The sequence below is a fragment of the Oryctolagus cuniculus genome, chromosome 6 (assembly GCF_051225735.1).
Source record: "Oryctolagus cuniculus isolate XC-2025 breed Fujian yellow rabbit chromosome 6, ASM5122573v1, whole genome shotgun sequence".
NCBI classification, from domain to species: domain Eukaryota; kingdom Metazoa; phylum Chordata; class Mammalia; order Lagomorpha; family Leporidae; genus Oryctolagus; species Oryctolagus cuniculus.
Window position 1 is genome coordinate 22,300,192 of NC_142872.1, and position 18,723 is coordinate 22,318,914.

At 58.7% G+C, this 18,723-nt stretch overlaps 1 protein-coding gene and 1 long non-coding RNA gene across 8 annotated transcripts in view; one reads left to right on the plus strand and one right to left on the minus strand.

Annotated features, from left to right (window-relative positions):
- LOC103347986 (uncharacterized) overlaps positions 1 to 18,723 on the plus strand; it is a 117,400-nt gene that overhangs the window by 74,946 nt on the left and 23,731 nt on the right. The window lies entirely within an intron of this gene.
- On the minus strand, positions 823 to 7,377 carry IRF1 (interferon regulatory factor 1). 5 transcript variants are annotated; one of them, XM_008254882.5, is made up of 10 exons: positions 7,214 to 7,377; positions 6,160 to 6,251; positions 5,002 to 5,101; positions 4,065 to 4,241; positions 3,912 to 3,961; positions 3,678 to 3,810; positions 3,431 to 3,535; positions 2,866 to 2,915; positions 1,909 to 2,044; positions 823 to 1,770 (listed from the first exon to the last, which is right to left on the minus strand). In XM_008254882.5, the coding sequence occupies exons 2-10, from the start codon at positions 6,244 to 6,246 to the stop codon at positions 1,646 to 1,648; spliced, it is 963 nt and encodes a 320-aa protein (XP_008253104.1). In that variant the 5' UTR covers positions 6,247 to 6,251; positions 7,214 to 7,377; the 3' UTR covers positions 823 to 1,645.

Genomic DNA, 18,723 nt, shown 5'->3' on the forward strand with positions numbered 1-18,723 from the left:
CAAAAACCTATTTCATTTAAGGTTAAGGTTTTCCTAAGGCATTTGTGCATGGACCTGTCACAGTACCTTGCAACAATAGTTGTTGACTGTTAACATAGTAAAATTCTCTTGATGGGCAAGTTAACAGGCACAGTGACCTCCAACCCCTTAAGCCCCTCCTCCTCAGATCTACTGCCAATCCAGTATCTATTTGCAGCATCCAATATGGTAGCCACTGGCCACACATAGTTGTTTAAATCCCAATTAACTAAATAAAATTAAAACTCAGTTCCTCCATTGCACTGGCCATATTTCCAGTGCCCAGCTGTGACATGTGACTGGTGGCAGTGCATACTGTACGCATCAGTGCAGAAGAACTCTGCCATTACTCTAGAAATCAGACGGCAAGGAAGACGCAGCCCAGGAGCCCTTAGGGGCTGGTGTCTGTGCCTATCATCTGAAGATGTGTTCATCAACTGTGTACTTTTTGTAGTAACAGAAAGTTACTGTGTGTTCAGCAGGACACCAGATCGATGACATTCCTCAGAAGTCAAAACATAACACTCCCTAGGCCTAGGAGCCCAGACCTGACTCCCAGCTATGGCTGTGAAGGCAGCACCAACTGACCACGCCGACTGAGCACATCCCAGCGGTACCGCTGTCCCCGGCTCCTGCTACATTCCGGGTGAACAAATTCAGAGTCTCAGAATGGATGTGTTGTATGAGTTTACCCTAGAATCAGGCTCAGGCAGGAGGCCAATAATGAGTCCATCTGAATGTTTCCATAAAAAGTAAAATCATCTACAATTTCTCCCTTTAAAAAAAAAAGTCACACCCCCGGTAAACAATTAACTTTTTATAAAAAGAAAAATGTACATATTTACACACATGTCCATATGTAGTCACACATGACTTAGTGGTTAGATGGCATTTCCAATTTGAAAAGTCACATCGAGGCACTCACACTTCCCTCCCGGGGCCCAAGAGGGTGCTGGGCGCCGGGCAAGGCACTGTATAAATAAATGCAAAGGCCAAGAGCTTGGAGGAAACGTTAGTGTCCACCACCGAGCAGAAACAAGGCAAGGGCCACAGAGAAAGTGCCGTGTTTTTTCCCAAGCCCCTCAGCCGGAGCAGGGAGCAGGGCTGAGGGAGCACCACCCCACGGGTCCCCATCTCTCCTTCACATTTCACTGGCTTTGGAACAGTCCCCGGGCTCAGCTGGGAAGGGGGCGGTTCTTTGGGAAGAGAATTCACTTAGTGCAATCATCGTCTCTTAGTGCAGAGCCAGCCCTGGGATTGGTGCTGTTCTGAGGTCACTAGTCTATTCCCCTCAGGGCCAGCTCAGTGACAGCAAGACCCTCTCCAGACAGCTGGATTCAGAGAGAAAAGCAAGAGGCTGACTCCTGTCCAAGCCTCCCACCCGACACACCAATCTCAGACGGCATCTTCCCAGGTGGCAGGGTGAGTTTTCCTCTGAAAGACCAGCCCAGCCTGCCAGGCACCTGAGAAGCCACTGACCCAAGGGGGGAGGCCCCATCCTCACTTGGCAGTGGAGGTCACACTTTTCTATGTCAAGGGGCCTACAGAAGTCCAGCCTCTCTGCACCACAGCCACCATGATGACATGTCCTGCTCATCTAGGGGAGTAAGAAGAGGCCAGGGCCCAGCTACGGTGCACAAGGAATGGCCTGGATAGAAGGCAGCCTGACTTGGGGCAGCAGGCTGTCCAACCAGCTGCTGTCCATGTTCTTGAGATCTGTGAAGACGCGGTGTAGGCTCAGACCAATGTCCCCTAGAAGGTGTGAACAATGTTGTGTTAGAAGGGATGTAAGGTGTGTGCCCTCCCCTGCCCCCAAGCCTTCCACTTATCTCCCCCATCACCCAATTCTCCTTTCTCTAAGAAGTCAGAAAAGATGTGAGCACGTCTCACCTCCAGGGCTGTCAACTTCTGGCTCCTCCTTGCAGCTGAAATCTCCGTAGACAGCAGTGGCCTGGGCCCCGGGCTCATTGAGCAGGTACCCCTTCCCATCCACATGTGTCGGCTGCCACTCTGGCTGCTCCAAGAGCTGGGGACAGAGGAGCAAGGAGCCGTCAGCTGCCTTCCGGTGCAGCTCACCCTATAACCCTATCCTTGATGAGCCAACGCTTTCCAGCCAGGAACACACCCTTGACCATTTCCAGGTTGTCATATGGGTGCAGACATACAGAGCAGTCAGGACAAGGGCAGGAGGCAGAAATGCACGCTGGCCCCGGGGCCTCAGTTCACTTCCCCCCTTCTCCCATGTCCACCCTCTCAATGCTGTAAGGAAACACCAGCTGGGAGTGTTGCGTAAAGTAAAGGTTAGCATAACAAGTCAAGAAAAATGACTAGCAAAACCAGAGATAAGGAACTAGGCCCATGTGTCAATTTTCTGTGCTGATGGAGTAGGGCCAGGGTACAACTCCTATAAAAAGTTTCTTAGGTGTACTTTTAAAACTGAAACAGTAAAACAAACAAACTAAATCAATTTGCTTGAAAAAAAATAAGAAAAAAAAGTCAGCCATCATATTACAGATCCCAGCAGCTGATTATTGAAACCTGATGTGCATTTCCCAAACTCGCAGGGCTGGGGCAAGTTGGGGCGGAGGACGTGGGCCAGGCACCCGACATGATGCTGGCTGACTCAGAGCCATCTGAGGCCCCAGGCCTGCTTCCCACCTGTCCTCACTGCCTATGTCTTTCCCCACCAGCCAAGGAGGGCCGTGGTCCCCAACCATGCCCACGAGACACTCGTGGGACTGTGTAAGCAGCCAAGTGACACACCGCCAGTGTGGAAGCTCTCCCTGGTTTCTCGCCTCACTGAGCAGCAGCTACCTAAAAGAGCACCCAGCTAGCAAGGGTCTTTACCTTCATGATGTCCTCCGGTAATTTCCCTTCCTCATCCTCATCTGTCGCAGCTGTGGATGGGGAAGAGCAGAGGAATGAGCTGGAGTCCCCTCAGTTCCAGCCCCACCAGCTCCTGCTGCGCCTTCAGACACGCGCACACACGCACACACACACATAGTCTCTCTCTCTCCTTCTCTCTCTCTCTCCCTGGCTCCCCAGTGGACATCTGCCTGCCCTGGAGATTCCAGAACAGGACATGGCCTGGTGACTCAGCCTCCCAAACTCTGAGACCACACCTCTTCCCACCCCCTCACTTCCTTCCTCACTCTCAGACACTGGGCTGCAGAAGAGCCAGGACAATCAGCTATGTTAGACCAAAAAGTAGCCCTGGGTCCAGGCCCCCGCTCCTGCTCTCACCAGCCCACCACTGGCCTGCAGTCTGCTCTGACCGGCCTTCCTTATGCCAGAACAGCTCGCCTCATCCCCACAGGGGCTGGCAGTGGGCACCTCAGTCAGCTCGGAGCCAGTAGGGTTTTGGGCATCCTTTCTCCCCTGGACCTGCAAGCCAGGCCCCTGTACCACTAACCTTCAGAGGCGGAGGGCATGGGAGACACCTGGAAGCTGTACAGGTCACTGGTGCTGTCCGGCACGATGTCCCCCCAGGAGGGGAGAGTGCTATGTGGTGACAGTGCTGGGGGACAGCAGAAGCCACAGGTCAAGACTATGCTTTCTCCCCATCCCACAGCCAGCTCTGACAGGCCACCCACCACCAGCACAAGGATAGGAGCCATCCCCCAACCTGGGGGCACCCTGCCAGGCCCGGCCCACCTCACCTGGAGTGAGGGCCTGTTCCACTTCCGAGTCCTGCCCAATGTAGCCTTGGGCAGTGTAGCCACTGTGGTCATCAGGCAGGGTGGAGCTGCTGAGTCCATCAGAGAAGGTGTCTGGGCTGGAATCCCCACAGGACTGCTGAGGGAGAAAGCAGCTGAGGCCCAGGCAGCACCTCTTGCACGGCTCACCAGGACCCACAAGTGACCAAAGGCCCAGCTGCTTAGCAACACACTCACCTTCCTCTTGGCCTTGCCCTTAGCATCTCGGGTGGACTTGGACTTTCTCTCTGTGGGGCAAACAGGCTGTCAGCCTTGGCAGAGTGTGCTGGCCTCAGCTGAACTGCTTCCTTCCTCCCTCCCCCCCTCCCCAAGGATGGAGCCCTTGGGTACCTTTCCTCTGGTTCCTGGTGAGGGGCGGGAGCATCCGGTACACCCGCACGGCCGAGCTGCCCTTGTTCCTGCTCTGGTCCTTCACCTCCTCGATGTCTGGCAGGGAGTTCATGGCACAGCGGAAGTTGGCCTTCCACGTCTTGGGATCTGGCTCCTTTTCCCCAGCTTTGTATCGGCCTAGAGAGCAAGAGAGTGAACAGGATCGTCAGGGCCACAGGTGGGAAGCCTCAGCTGCCCCTGCCCGGGAGGAGGAAATACCCATGAGCTGTCATGTAACCAGAGACTCACGCTGGTCACACCAGCAGGGATTCCTGGGTGTCACCATCTGCAGCCCCTAGGCCCTGAGAATTCTTAATGCCCAGCCTGGCATCTGGGCATCAGATCCATCCAGGAGGTCCATGCCAAAGGCTCTGCCAGGAGCACTGGCCCATATCCCTGAAAGCATGTTCTCTGTGTCCCAGACCATGCCCAGTCCGCCTCCCAGGCTATCAGGGGCCGGAGGCTAGAGACTGGGATTCTCTGATGTTTCTAAACGTGGGCGAGGACACAGAGTGGGCACCAAAGGGCAGTTACTAGGAGGTGGGCTGGCTGTGTTGAGATGGGGCAAGAGTGGCTGACCACATGGACCTGCGTCCAAGGACCTCGGGCAGCACCAAGAGAAAGGCAGTTCTGAGTGTCCTTTGCTACCCTGGCTCCCATCTTTTCATAGCTCCTTTTTGATGGGGAGGACTTAAGTGTAGACACAAACTCCCTGAAGCCAGACTCTCATAAGGTTTGGGCTTTGCAAAGCCCTCTGAGAATTTACTGCAGTGACGGACCCTCTCCTCCAGGAGCCCAGGTGTGCCCCCTGCTCCCGACCCCAGGAGTTCTGCACAGCATCACAGGAACCCCAGAGAACAGCCTGTGTTGTCGTCAGGGCCTGCCTTTGTCTCTTCACCTGTGTGAATGGCCCAGCTCCGGAACAGACAGGCGTCCTTGTTGATGTCCCAGCCGTGCTTGGCGGCGTGCTTCCACGGGATCTGGAAGATCATCTCCTCCTGGGCAACACACAAACAAGGCTGTGTCAGCGCAGAGCCCACGGGCTTGGGCCAGAGTCTGCCCAGCTTCCCAGGCCTGAGAAAATCCTCACTTCCTCTTTTCCCCCTGACATCTGGCTCGGGTGGACCCATGTTCGACTAGGCCTCTTGGGAAGATCTCCAGGTTCTCACGAGCTGAGCACCACCATGGGGAGCTCCTCCTGCCTGGGGCAGATGTGCTACAGCCCCACAGAGCACCCTCCCCGCAGTCCTGGGTCTGAAGCTCCAGGCTAAGAACCTCTTCCATCCACACCCCAAGGGAGCCCTGAGCCAGACTTGGGAGCCGTCTACCTGTGTGACCCTGGGCACTGTCACTGCACCGCTCTGCTGCTCACAAGAAGACCAAGGTCTTCACTGTTGTGACTACTGAAGGTGAACACTGGGTTTTGAGACTGTTCAGATTTTGGCTTTATCACTTTTTGTGTGATCTTGTTAGCTGCTTCTCAGTGCCTCAGCTTCCCTACCTGAAAACGACACCAATGGGATCTGACATGACAGCACGTAAGATACACTGAGCACATGTCAGGCACACAGCTGTGACTGTGAAGACAGTGCTATTATTGCTGTGAGACTCCTGGGTCAACTCTGCCCCAAGTGCACCCTCTATAGGCTTCTGGGGCCAGAGCAATCGGTGCGTGATTAATTCTTGGGTCCTCGGCTGAGCCAGCTGCCTTCCTGCCCAGCGAGGCCCAGTTCTCTGCTCCTGTGTGGCTATGGGCCGTGGTTCTTTGTCCAGATCCCCATCAGGGGAGTCAGAGCTGGAATTCTGCAGATGCTAGGGGAGTCCTGCTGCTGGAAGCTGTCAGTGCCTGCAGTCCCACCCAGGAAGGGAGGAAGGCAAGACAGGGCGAGTGGGGCCCAATGGGGCTTTGCGAGCTCCCTGCATGTGGGACCCACTGGGAAACAAATCTGCCCACCCCCCTTATCACTTCCCTTTTTAAGCCGTATCTGCAGCTCTGGTCTCCTGAAGAACATGGGTTAACACAGTGGCAGGGAAAAGCCCCACGAGTAGCACTCACTTTATTAATCCAGATCAGCCCGGGGATCTGGTTGGAATTAATCTGCATCTCTAGCCAGGGTCTCATGCGCATCCGAGTGATGGGCATGTTGCCTGTGAAGAGAAGACAGAAAGCCCCTGCTTGGAGTCTGTTGAGCAGTCCCTGGGCACTGCCCTGCCCCACCCCAGGTCACTTCATTACCCTCCCCTGCCCACGCTTGAGGTCACTACCCTCCCCTGCCCTCAGCCAGGCACCAGGTACTACAGTTGGGGGGGTGGGGGGGCGGCCTGCGGTGGAATAAAACTGCTCTCCAAATCGCCCCTCCCAGCCAGTCTCCAGAGGAGACTGGCAAGCAAGTTGATGGCTTCAGGATTTATGTGCAGGAAAAGTGACAAAGGCCACAGATAATCTCAATGTCCTAAGTTTCCTTTCAAAAATCCAAATCCTTTGGGAAGGGAAGGGCTGCTTTTGCTGGATGCCAAAAAGAAATTCCCTGGACGTGGGCTGTGCACGCCAGCTGTGCACCTTCCCTAACGGGCAAGCAGTCGCCCTGGGGCCCGGACACACACACTGTGGCCCCGAAGGCCACAGTGCCCACCACGCTGAGGTCGGGACGCTAACCCCTTCGGCCTGCTCTCCCCTCCTGCAGGAAAGTGGCCCAAGGAGCACCTGTGGCTCCTCCTCCAGCAGCCTCCCTAGGTCACGACGCCCTGGGGCCGTCCGGGACAGCCGGTCAGCCTCTGGCATCAGCTCGGGGAGCCCAAAATCTGGGGCCTGAGCGCGCAGCTGGGGCCGCAGGAAGCAGGCGGTCACTTGCGTCCCCGCGCGGCGCGTGGATGCGCGCGGCAGGCGGACCGGGCCACCCAGAGGCCCCGGCGGCCCCGCGCACTCGGATCTGCGAAAGCGGCCGCTGGGCGGTCCACGCCGCGGCCCGCCCTCCCGCCCGCCCGCGCCTCGGGCGCCCTCCCGCGCCCGCGTCTCTCGGGGCCGGGGTACTGGTTCGGGCCGCGTTTCCTGGTGCCCCGCGCCCCGACTGCTGCGCTCACGCCGTCCCCCGCCGCGAAGGCGCTCTCACCTCTGCAGCAGGAGCCGTCGGCTGTGCGGACTCTTGGGGCGTGAGGACGCGCGCAGCGTAGAGAAGGCGGAGGATGCCTGGGTCTCGGGGCCGCTGGGCACTGCCGGCCTCTCTCGGCCCGGCTCGGGCGCACGTCTTACCCCGACGAAGGAGTGATGCGCTCTGCCCCAGCAGCGGCGCCGCAGAGAAATCTAAACACTTAGCGGGATTCCCCCAGCCCAGGCCCGGCCCCGCCCTCCGGGGCCGCGCGGGCGCCCATTGGCCGGCGCCGCCTCATCATTTCGGGGAAATCAGGCTGTTGTAGAGCTAGCGGCGAAGGGGAAGTACAGGGCGGCTGCTCCTCCCCACCCCTCCGGCCGGGCGCCGCCGCCCCGCGGCCACCGCGGCCCGCCCCTCGCCTCCCACCCCGCCCCCGCCTGGAGACTGGAGAGCCTGGCTACGCGGGAGAGCCAGACGCCCCCCGACACACTGCTCCCGAGACCACTGACCCCCGCCAGCACCTCCCCGGCCTGCGGGCACCAGACGAGGTGCGCCTCTTTGGGTGACACCAATACCTGGCGCAGGGGAGGGACTCACCCGGGCAACTGCCGACCTCTGCTGAGGGTTCAACGAGACTGGCTCCCCGAAAACCACCTGGCCCCTCAAGCTCGCTAACGGGAGTTTCGGCCCTCACTGCCTGGGTAGAGGGGTAACGCAGGATCCCCACCTGCCCCGGAGAGGTTAAGGAGGTGGGAAGCCCACCTTTCCTGTGGAGCAGAAGGGGCTGCAGGGCGAGAGCCCCCAGGCTGGCCGCTACTGGCACAGCCAGGACAGGACTTGGGCCAGATTCCTCGACGACAGCCTCCAGGAGCCGCGCGTAGCTGGTGTGCTGTTGGGGGGCGGGGGGTGGTGTCGCGCCGCAGCAGGTGCTGCCTGGCTGTCAAGGTCTCTGCCCCGGGGGTCTAACCGTGACCAATGACGCCCCTCCCCTTTTCAAGCTGCACGAGAGAGGAGAAGGGATTCAGAGAGGCCAGGGCTGGCTGGGACGCCTCTGAGCTTCCCCCTGGGTCTTGCACGGGAGCCCCTTGTAGGTGTGGTTTCTGGGTGCGCCTGGCATGGCCCAGGGAGATTCAGGGCAGCATAGAGCTGGGCAGGGTGATCTGAGGGCTCGTGGGCCCTGATGCGGGCCTCTTGGTAAAGGCAGTAACTTGGCGCTGGCACTTGTGGCTAAACCTTGTCCCGCACCCCACCTTGTGCTCCCAGAGGCTGGGCCCGGCCTTTATTTTCCATCCAGAACTCTGGCCCAGCAGGCACCTTCCGCCACCTGCCTGAAGCTGCTGACTCAGAGGTAAATCGCTCTTCCAGGTCTGTCACTGCTCTCACCCCAGCTCTCCTGGTGAGGCAGCAGCTGTTGACCATGATGCTGGTTAAAAATAGACAAGTTGGTGGTGCATTCCCCCTGTCAGTTACTCTTCTGCCTCCCTCCTACTGAGGCCAGGGATGGGCTAATCCAGATCTGTATCCCAGAACTGGCCCAGCCTGGTTCCTAGCAGGCCAGTGGGAATGGTCAGTAGCTATGGAAACAAAGGGGCAGGAGGCAGGAACCTAGCAGGTGGAAGGCACTGAGGCCCTGGATAGGGAGAGGGGAGTTTGGGGTTCCCTAAGTGACAAGTGGGAGTGAGAAGCTGTCACAGGGACCAAGATCTGAGCAAGAAGAGGAGAAAACAAGTGGCTCCTGACTCATGAAGTTCGTGTCCTATTGCTGGGAACCTGACAAACACTGAAAAATTCAGAATGAGATTATGGAGAGGAAGTTCGCATCTCTGGTGGCCTATGGAATTGACAGCAGCAGTCCTGGGAGGACAGCAGGAGGTTGTACTAAATACTTAAAATAAAAACTTGATTTTAGTTCATAGTCACCCGTATCTACACATGTATACACGGTGAGCAACTTTCCACATAGTGAAATACATGCCTGCAATGTCATTTGTAATGGGTACATATTATTCTATTAGAACAATAAATAAAAATTTACCCAATTAATCCCCTATTGTAGGGCATTTAGGTTATTTCCAATTTTTCATAATACAAATGACACTGTTAGCTGAATCTCTGTGCACATCAATAATTTTTGGCTTAGGAGAAATTCCCCAGTGTTAGGATGAAACTGTCCTTGACGTCTTGAAAGTGCTCTTTGGCATTTTTTTTCTATTAGCCTTAGAGATTCCTATTTTCTTTTGAAGTCTGTAAGAATCTGCTTATCATGTTGTGGGGTGGTATATCCCAGGTCAGTGAAATAAAGCTAAACCCTGTCCAAGCTCCCTAGGTTTTTATTTGATGAATCCCATTTCAAAACGCACCACACCTTCCCTGTGATGCTGAGCAAACACGCAGCCTGTCTGGGCTCTCCTGAGTAACTCAGGGCCTGGCCTCTTTGCTCTCCGACGGCAGGCATTAATCCAGCCATCTCCTCATGGCACGCGTCCTCCAAAACCAAGCTCTGATGGCCTACTAGGTATTTTCCTACAACCCCATTCACACAGAGTCTCTCTGTCTCAGATGAGAGCACACACACACACACACACACACACAGCTCTCCACCTGGCTGTCCAGCCCCCTGCAGCTTTCTCTTTTCTAATTCTGTCTCCCTGCCTTTGCATCCTCCACCTTCCCGGTGCCTCGCCTGATGCGGAGCTCTGCCTTCCCTGCCTCACATTCCAGGAACACAGTGGTGCCGCGTGCGGCAGCCTCCCCACCCCGCCCCCCGTCGGGCCCAGGGCGCCTCTGCACTGGAATCATCTCCCTGACTCTGATGTTCTCCCTAACATTCAGGTCCACCCAGGCGGCTTCTGAGCGCTCCTACACACACACACACACACACACACACACACCACGCACTCCCACGCAAATCCCACTCAGCCTTCTGTTCCCTACTCTTGACAGTAACCAGAGGGGCATGGAGAGAGAACCCAGGTTTAAGTGTGAAAGCTTGAGTTTTTGCTGTGCTGTTGTCTCCTGCTGGGTAATCTTGGGTACGTCACTGTCCGACACTGGGCTTCCTTTTCGCATCTGTAAACAGATCATCTCCGTGCCTCTCTCCTAACTGTTGTGCGGACTGTGCGACAACATCATAGGTGGCCATTGTCTTGTGCTGAGCTCCTGTCCTAGCGTGACCAAAATGGAGCCACTCACTAAATAGCACATAAACTGAAACTTTAAGGAAGTAGATGCTGGAATAGACGAGGATTCCACCTGAGTTAGCATAATAAGGAAGTCCCCTCTGCTTCAAGGCTTACAAAACTAACTTGAAGTATTCTGATGTTGACCAATCAGGGTGGGTTTTTTTTTTTTTTTTTTTTTGCCATATTATATCATTTCCTTTTCCCCACTTTACAAAACCCGCTTTTTTGCTACTGCCAGAAGCAGCTCTCCCTGGTGTTTCGTAGAATGGAGGCTGCTCAATTCATGTATCACAGATTAAAGCCAATTCAACCTACAGCTGTGTGTGTGCCTCTGTCCTTTCACAAGCTGAAATGGGGTAGACCACCCAACCCTTTCCCAACAGCCAGCACCCGCCAAGGCCTTTGCCAGCGTTTCCGCTCCCTGAGCTCACCTTGGGTCTCGCCGTGGCCTCCGCCCTGTCTTCCTGGCACACATAGTAACCCTCACTTCTTTCTCTCTGTCTCCTTCCTCCTCTGCCCTATGCAGATTGTAGGGCCTACAGACAACGCCTGGAGTCTGCGGGGTGTGCTCGGGATAGCCGGCTGTTTCCCTCCCTGCACACCCTAGCCTTCCACTTTCCCACGCGGTCCCCTCTTCCCTTCTCACCTTCTGGGGGACGAAGTCTGTGTTTTCTGTAAGAGCCCTAAGCAGGTTCAGCCCCAGCAGCAGCACGCCCCACACTCGGGTCAGCTCTCACCCCCAGGATGCCTCCTGCTCACTCCTTCACTCAGCAAGGGCAAACTTACCAGGCAGCATCTTGCTGTAGGCCCTGGGGTTTTCTGGGCTGGCCAAATGGGCTGATTGGCTGGCAAGGCCTGTTGTGAGGTGACAAAGCCATGAGGATGCTGGGGGCAAGATCCCCCTACACACACATCCTGTGGGAGCCTCTCCCTTAATGGAGCAAATCCTGTTCCCAGCCCCGTCTGTAGGCTCTCAGAGCACTGCACCCCTAGAAGGGCTCTAGGTAGTCCCCAAAGCCAAGAAACCTGGCTCCCAACCCATCACCTGTGCACACAGACATGCAGATGCACACACACCAACATGCACACATACCACCAGGCACGCACACACACAGAGACCACAGGAAGGTGACACTGCAGTCTAAGCTCTCCCAGTCCGAGCTGCTGGCACTTAGGAGACGCTCAGGAAATCCTTGTTGATTGTCGGGAATTTGATGCTCACTCATTCTCAGACTATTCTCTCTGTCATAGATGCTTGTGGCCAAGTCCTCTGCTGACAGAGGTGCCTATGGAGTGGGAAATGTTCTTAGAAATCAGAGTGGGGGGGGGGGGCATGGGAGACCTGGAAGAAGATTCTGGCTCCTGGCTTCAGCCTGGGGAGTGAACTGGATGGAAGATCTCTCTCTCCCTCTCTAACTCTGTCAAATAAAAAAAAACTTGAAAAAAATCGGCATGCCGGTGCTGCGGCTCAATAGGCTAATCCTCCGCCTGCGTCACCAGCACTCGGGGTTCTAGTCCCGGTTGAGGCGCTGGTTCTGTCCCGGTTGCTCCTCTTCCAGGCCAGCTCTCTGCTGTGGCCAGGGAGTGCAGTGGAGGATGGCCCAAGTCCTTGGGCCCTGCACCTGCAAGGGAGACCAGGAGAAGCACCTGGCCCCTGGCTTCGGATCCGTGCAGCACCAGCTGTAGTGGCCATCTGGGGAGTAAACCAACAGAAGGAAGACCTTTCTCTCTCTCTCTCTCTCTCACTGTCTAACTCTGCCTGTGCAAAAAAAAAAAAAAAAAAAAAAAAAAAAAAAATCGGTGGGGGTGGGGATGGGTCGTTTAGTCTAGTGGTTGACAATCACCTCCTAAGTTGCTGATTTGTGTTTGGCTCTGGCTGTGGGCTCCCTCTCGCTGCCCATGCAGGCCTGATGAGGCAGTGGTGATGACGCAAGTGGTTGGGTACCTGCCATTCAAGTGGGACACTGGGTTGAGTTCCAGCTCCTGTTCCGGCCTGGCGTAGCCTTGGCGATTGTGGGTCTTTGGTAAGAGAACCAGCTTCTGAGAACCGTCATTCTATCTCTGCATCTCAAATCAGTTTTTAAAACAGAAAAAAAAAGTTTAACGTAAAATTTGTAAAACATATTTCATAAAAGAAAGCTGGGGTGCCGGGTGCAGAAAGGCTAGCACTAGGTCTGATTGGGAGATCTGCTACCCAGAAAGGCACACGGCCCTGGGAGCGGACAGCTCGGCCGGCCACCATCTTTCCGTGTTCACAGCAAACCTGGGGGGAAGTAGGCAGCCCTAAGCCGCGGTGTGCCCAAGACACATCCGGTATACAAGATCCCTAAAAGCTGCAAGCTCCAGGCCTCACCCTCCTGCCTGCGAGGCGCCTACTGGAGGAAGGAGGCTTTGTGAAAATGCGCCCAGCGCGCAGGAGTCGCACCAAGGTTGCGGGTCACCTCCAGCTGGGCCCTGGAGGTGGGCGGGGGCAGGAGAGCTGCCCCTCCCCGCTGCACGCGTCCGCCTCCACGGGGCGTGACGCGGCACAACCAATGCCGTGTGCACGCGGGCCTCGGCCGGCTGGGAGGCGCGCGGGGTCGCGCGGCGGCGCCGTGGCCGCCGCTCCGGAACTCCCCGCGGAGGGCGGGGTGACCTCGTGGTCTGCGCCAGTACCCGGGCGGGGTTTCATTTCTTATAAACACGGCATTGGGAGGAAAGCGGCCTCCGCGGCCCATCCGCCCCCTGGGGCCCCGAGGCCGGGGGAGGCGCCTGCCAGGGCCCCCGCGGCTGCGGCCGGAGCCCCCGCAGGAGAGCCTGCGCCATGGGGCCTGCGGCGATCCTCACCCCCACCCTTTGTGAGGCGGCCCCCGCTCGCGCTCGTCGTGGCCAGAGCCGGCCGTGGAGGAAGCACAGGCCTTTGGGGTACACTGCCACTTTCCAGCTCGGCCTCCGGCTGGGGGGGGGAGGGGGCAGCCGAGGTGAGCGGCCCGCTCCGGGCTGGCTGGCTTCCCGGAAAGGGCGGGCAGGGGAACCGCCAGGTCCCCCAGTCGCGCCGCCCAGGTGGCCGCCAGGGACGGTCCCCACCCTGCCCGTCCCGAGCTGGGCTGGCTGCCGCGCCCGGACCAGGTGGCGCACCTGCCAGCGGCCAGGGCACTTCCTCCTGCGTCCCCGCCCAGCTCCGCGGTAGCGGGTTGTGTGACCTCGGGCAACTTGCTAAACTTCTCTGGGTCCCTTCGGGACCCCCGCGGGACGGGAAGTAGAGACGCGCGGCGGTGCCGGGTTGTTTGCCAACGCCGGGCGCTTTCCTCCCCAAATCCCCACTTCGTCGGTTTGGCAAACATTAGGCACGCGGGGGGGACGCCCCCGCACCCAGGTGCTGTCGCCAGAGCGTCCAGCCGTCGGCAGCGTCCGCGGGTGCGAGCACCTGGTGGGCGCCCACCTCCGCCCCGGCCCCGCCACTCAGCTGGGGTCAGTCCCCGCGCCCTGGGCCCGCGCTGAGGGGCGGGGCGCGGGGTTTCGGTTTCTTGCAAACGCCGAGGCCGCAGGGAAATCGAGGAGTTTCCGGGAACCGCGCCGGGAGCGCTGAGGTCTGCGCAGCGATGGGCGTGCGTCCAGGGCCAGCGGCCAGTGGCCGGCTGGAAGTTCCAGCGCGAGCCGGGGAACACCAGCTCCAGAAAAGCCCCCGCGTTGAAGGCACCTGTCCCGGGCCCTCTCCGCAATGGTGGCCGCCGGGCGTTTGGGGGTGTATGCGGGGACACGGGGTTGGGAGCCCACAGATCGGGCGTGAGTACTGCCCGCTGGCGCGACCCGCGCCTCTCACGAGACCGTCTCCTTGGGTACTTTGTCACTTACGGATTGGAGTAGTTACCCCCTCCAGACAACTTGGGAGCGCCCCCGCCCGCCTGATGGGGTCCCCTGAGCCTAGAACAGGGGCCGCCGGAGGAGGGGCTTTTGAGCTTAGTCTGACTCAGTGACCGATGGGCCCTGGGTCACAGGCTTCTGTGGGGGCCTTATGGCCTTCTGACCTGCTGCACGGGACCCCTGTGGCCAGGGGCCCTGCAAATGCCCCTGGGAGACCCCCTTGTGGGAGAGGCCCCAGGCCATTTGGGGGCTTCCCCTGTGGCTCCCTGAGAACCGCTGCTCACATGGGGGTGTTGGACAGCAAGCAGGCTGTGGTCATCACAGAGGAATGTTGGCCCAAGGGTCTGCCTCTTCCTTCCCTCCCAGGGCTTGGAGCTCCCGAGGCCAGCTGGGGTGATGGTGGGTTGGCCTTGAATGGGAGCCCAGGGAGACTGGGAGTTGGTGATGGGGGGACAGAGTCCACTACCCTGCCTGACCCTGTGAGCCCACGGCAGTACTTGAGGTCAAGGCGGGCAGTGGTAAATTCTAGCCTCAGACGTCCCACGGGTGTGGCCCTGGACCATTGCTCTTGCAAGAGACATAAATCAAGTGCAGCACAGCCCCTCAGTTCTGGGGACTGGGGGGCACAGGGGGCAGACTCCCGGTGAGCCGGTGCGGGACAGGCACACAGACCCGCCAGCATCCCTTGTCCAGAGCACCAGCGACTTCCCGCAGCCCAGGCCCAGGATCAGGGCCAGGGAAACTCCAAAAGCTGCAAGAGTGGAGCTGGTGCTTTGGGCACAGCCCCTGGTGACCCTGGTGACTCAGCCTGGGAATCCCGACTCCAGGGCATAGGGCTCAGGACAATGAAGGGGTGCCCTTGGGGGACCAGCAACATCGGCTGCACATAGGTAATTGTCTCTTCCTTCTCTCTTGGCCCAAGGCTGGACCTGCTGATGTTGGTTTTCTGCCCAATCCGAATACTGCCTTTGAGTTCCAGAGCCAAAGCCGGATCCCAGCCCATTCCCATCCATTTTACCTGAGAGAGGCCCTGGTCCTCACAGTGTCAGTGCTGGGCTCCAGCTGAGGTCACATCGCAGAAACAGCTGATGTAACCCCAGGTAGAAAGTTCTAGCAGGAGTGTCCTTTTTTGTGGCTTGGACTGAACCAGTGTTGAGTTCTAGGCGCATTCAGTGGAAGAAAGCAGGGCCAGAGACAGGAGCATCGCAAGGAGGCCTGGCGGGTGCTTGGGCCTGGTCACTGCTGTAGTCTGAGGAGCCAGCCGTGGCTGGGCGCGGAGCAAGCACCTTGAATCAGTGTGGCACGGATGGGGAGGTGGGTGGATAGATGGATGGTGGCAAGAATTTACCAGTGCCCACCTTGACCCCAGGTACTGCTGACAGACTTAGCTATATGGATGCCCCCAGAGGCAGAAAGGCAGGACGTGGCTTCCCTGAGCAGCACTGGGGTTGTTTCTACCTGGTTCTGGGTCTCCGCGGGAACCTCTCCCTTCCCTACTGCCCTGTTCACGAGTGTGGCCGCCTGAAGTCCTGCAGAGAGACTGGACTCCCAGTGGGAACACAAGAGGGGAAGGAGAAAGGTGGGTTCTCTCCTCCTCTCCCAGAAAGGCGGTCCCCAGGGGACTCCATTTAAGTAGGACATTGGCCTGCTGTGGCAGCTTCCAGCCCTGTCTCTGGCTGAGGAACTCCTACTGACCTAGTGGCAGGGTGGGCGATGGGGCAGCAGAGCCACTGGGCCGTGGAACACTGCTCAGCCCTGGGCCTGTGTGGACCCTGCAGGCGCACTGAGAAATCCGCACCGTGAGCCTGCTGTGAGCTCTCCAAGGGCAGTGGTTGCTGCAAGCCACCTCGCGACACCCAGCACGCTGCTGCAGGCAGGAGGCCCTCGCTAAGTGCGCTGGGGTTTCTGAGTGGCAGCTGTGTGTCATCCCTGGAGTATGAGGCAAAGGGACAGCTGAAGGTGTGGGGACACGAGCAAGCTCAGCCGGTGTTCACCGATGGCTGCTCTAAGGAGGTGACAGTGCAGCACATCAAAGTTTAGTAGGCCAAGGGGAGGGAGGACATCTGAGGATGCCGGAGCGCTGGAGGCTCAGCGTGCAGGGCAGATCGTGCTCTGGACACGGGCTGGGGTGACCAGCCCAGGAGTCGGGGCTGGACTGGCCAGGGGTGGTCTCAGTTCCCAAACCCCGAGTGCTGCAGCCAGGAGTCGGGATTTGGGTCTGCTTAGGGCTGCTCTGATGGTTCCTGTCCTAGATTCAAGGCCCAGCCCAAGGTCTGTCTTCAGATGTTTGTGGGACCATGTCGTGGGGCAGGCCCTGCGAGGGAGGGACCCTGGGGACCTGGCCTTTGCTTTACAAGACTTGCTGTGGCAGCCACAGCGGATGGGACGTGGGGCGCACTGAGGCAGGAGTAGGGTGAGGCAGGCCGCCTCCCGGGGCCGCACACTGAAGGAGGCTGTCACTCTCAGCGGCCAGCCCTGTATCGGCGGCTGCCCCCAGGTACCTCCCCTGCTGCACACTGCAGGCAGGACATGGACAGGATGCTGTCCAGGTGAGCCAGGGGGTCGGGGCTGTGGGAGTGGGCATGCAGAGAGGTGGGCTTGCAGAATCAGAGGACAGACCCTGGGGACGGCCGGGACGTGGAATGGGCTTGAGAAGGACCTCCCGCAGGCCACTCTGGGAGAAGGGCAGGGAGAGCCCCCATGCTGCCCAGGTGGTGTACACACCCCACAGCCAGGGCCAAGACAAGACCCGGGGGGGCCTTGGCTTCTGCTCCAGATTGGTGAGTCTGGGGAGCCAAGGACATTGAGCTAAAGAGAGCAGAGTGGGAGGTATAAAGGTCACAGCGTGCCCCAGGAATGCCCAGGTCACTGATGACCACAGCTATAACTGAGAAAACACCCAAGACTGCCCGGCCTTGCCCTTTGGACCCTGGGAGTGTGGGCACGATAGGGTAGGGTGGATCAGGCTGCCCCGTTGCTGGGTGGGGCGAGCCTGTCATGTCAGCCCATCGTCTGTTCGTTTGTTGTCCAGCAAGTTGAGAGTGGACAGTCTCTGTTCCCAGAGGATTAGCAGTTTGTTGCCCCCCCATCCCCCACCCCCTACGTGCCCTGGAGCTGACTCAATGGCAGCAGCACCCCCTGCTGGTCAGCATGCAGAACCACTCCCTGCCCCTCCTCTTGATGGCGGGAAAGGGTGGGGGCAGGAACTGAGGATGGACTTTGCTAAGGCAGGTGAGTAGGTGCCACCTGGTAAACAGAGAGCCTGCTTCCTCATCAGTGGGCTTCGTGCAGATGCCAGAGGGGCTGGGATGGGATTTTCTGAGGTGATGGCTGAGGGAGGGAACCCCTGAGCACTGCTGCCCTCTCCTGGCATTGCCATGGCCAGGAGGGCCCGTGTCCTGTGCTGAGCCCTCACCTCCTCAGATGCCCCTGAACAGGCCTCCAGGGCCCACAGAGTTTGGCCTGAGACCGGGCCAAGGGCTAGCCCTGTGAAGGCACCGTGTCCCAAGTGCGCCCCACCTGGCGGGTTCTGTGAGAAGCTACCTGGCCGAGCCCACCCCCGCAGAGCTCCCAGCCAGCACCAGTGCCTCAAGGCACGAGGGCGGCCTCGGTGTGCTGGGTGAGGTGCCCAGGGGACCGAGAGGCCCCGTGTGTGCCACCTCAACCCCCCACGTACACTCACCGCTCACGCTCACACAGCCGGGAGCCAGAACGTCCTGACAGATGTGGCCACGAGCAGGGCAGGCCCTGGATAGCCACTTTGCAGAAAAGCTTCCGCTAGAGCAGAGAGGGTGGCACTCCCCTGCTGAACCCTTCCTGCAAGAAGCCGTGCTTCTGGAAGTTTGTTCAGAGCTGGGTTCGAGTGAAGGGCAAGGACTCGCCTGGCCCCTGGGAGCACAGGCAAGGGTCTGGATTGTAGGCTGAGACCGTGGACACTTTTCTTTAGGACTTGGAGAGGGCCGGGCACCCAGGATAGCAGCGCCTTCCCAGGCCCCCCGCTGTGGGCTCCCCAGCCTGCCTCGCCAGGGCAGTGTCAGCCCCTGGCTGACCACTCAGCGACTCAGGGACGGGGGAGGTCTTAGGGAGAGTGCACGAAGAGAAGAAATGGGCCCTGCCCAACTGCCCTCCCACCGGGGTGCCGTGCCCCCCAGGCTGAGGGGAGGCAGGAGCGGGGGTGGGGGGCAGCAAGCCGAAACCTTGCTGCGGCCGTGGCATGGGAAAGCCAGCTTGCAGACACCAGGAAGTGCAGGGGCAGAGTAAACAGCTTCTGAGGCCAAAAAGCATCCAGTTTCCTCTAACAGGCAGGCCCTGGAAGGTCCTGGGCTGTGCTGCCGAGGGTACCGTGGTGGATTCTCTGTGGGCCTTACCCTCCCCGGGCCGTAGCTCACAGCAGCACCAGGGGCATGGCAGTTCTGTGGCAAAGCTCCCTGGCTACCATGGGAGGAACTGATCTTGTCTTCCAGTCTCTCCACACCCCGTCTCATGTCTTTTTCCTACACGGACGTC

Excerpts from the sequence above, each read along its gene's own strand:
- IRF1 (XM_008254880.5), bottom strand. The coding sequence starts at position 6,246 with ATGCCCATCACTCGGATGCGCATGAGACCCTGGCTAGAGATGCAGATT. Across the intron at positions 3,814-3,911 it reads AGGGCAAGGCCAAGAGGAAG|CAGTCCTGTGGGGATTCCAG; the intron begins GTGAGTGTGTTG and ends TTTCTCCCTCAG. Across the intron at positions 3,536-3,677 it reads GGAACAGGCCCTCACTCCAG|CACTGTCACCACATAGCACT; the intron begins GTGAGGTGGGCC and ends GCTGTCCCCCAG.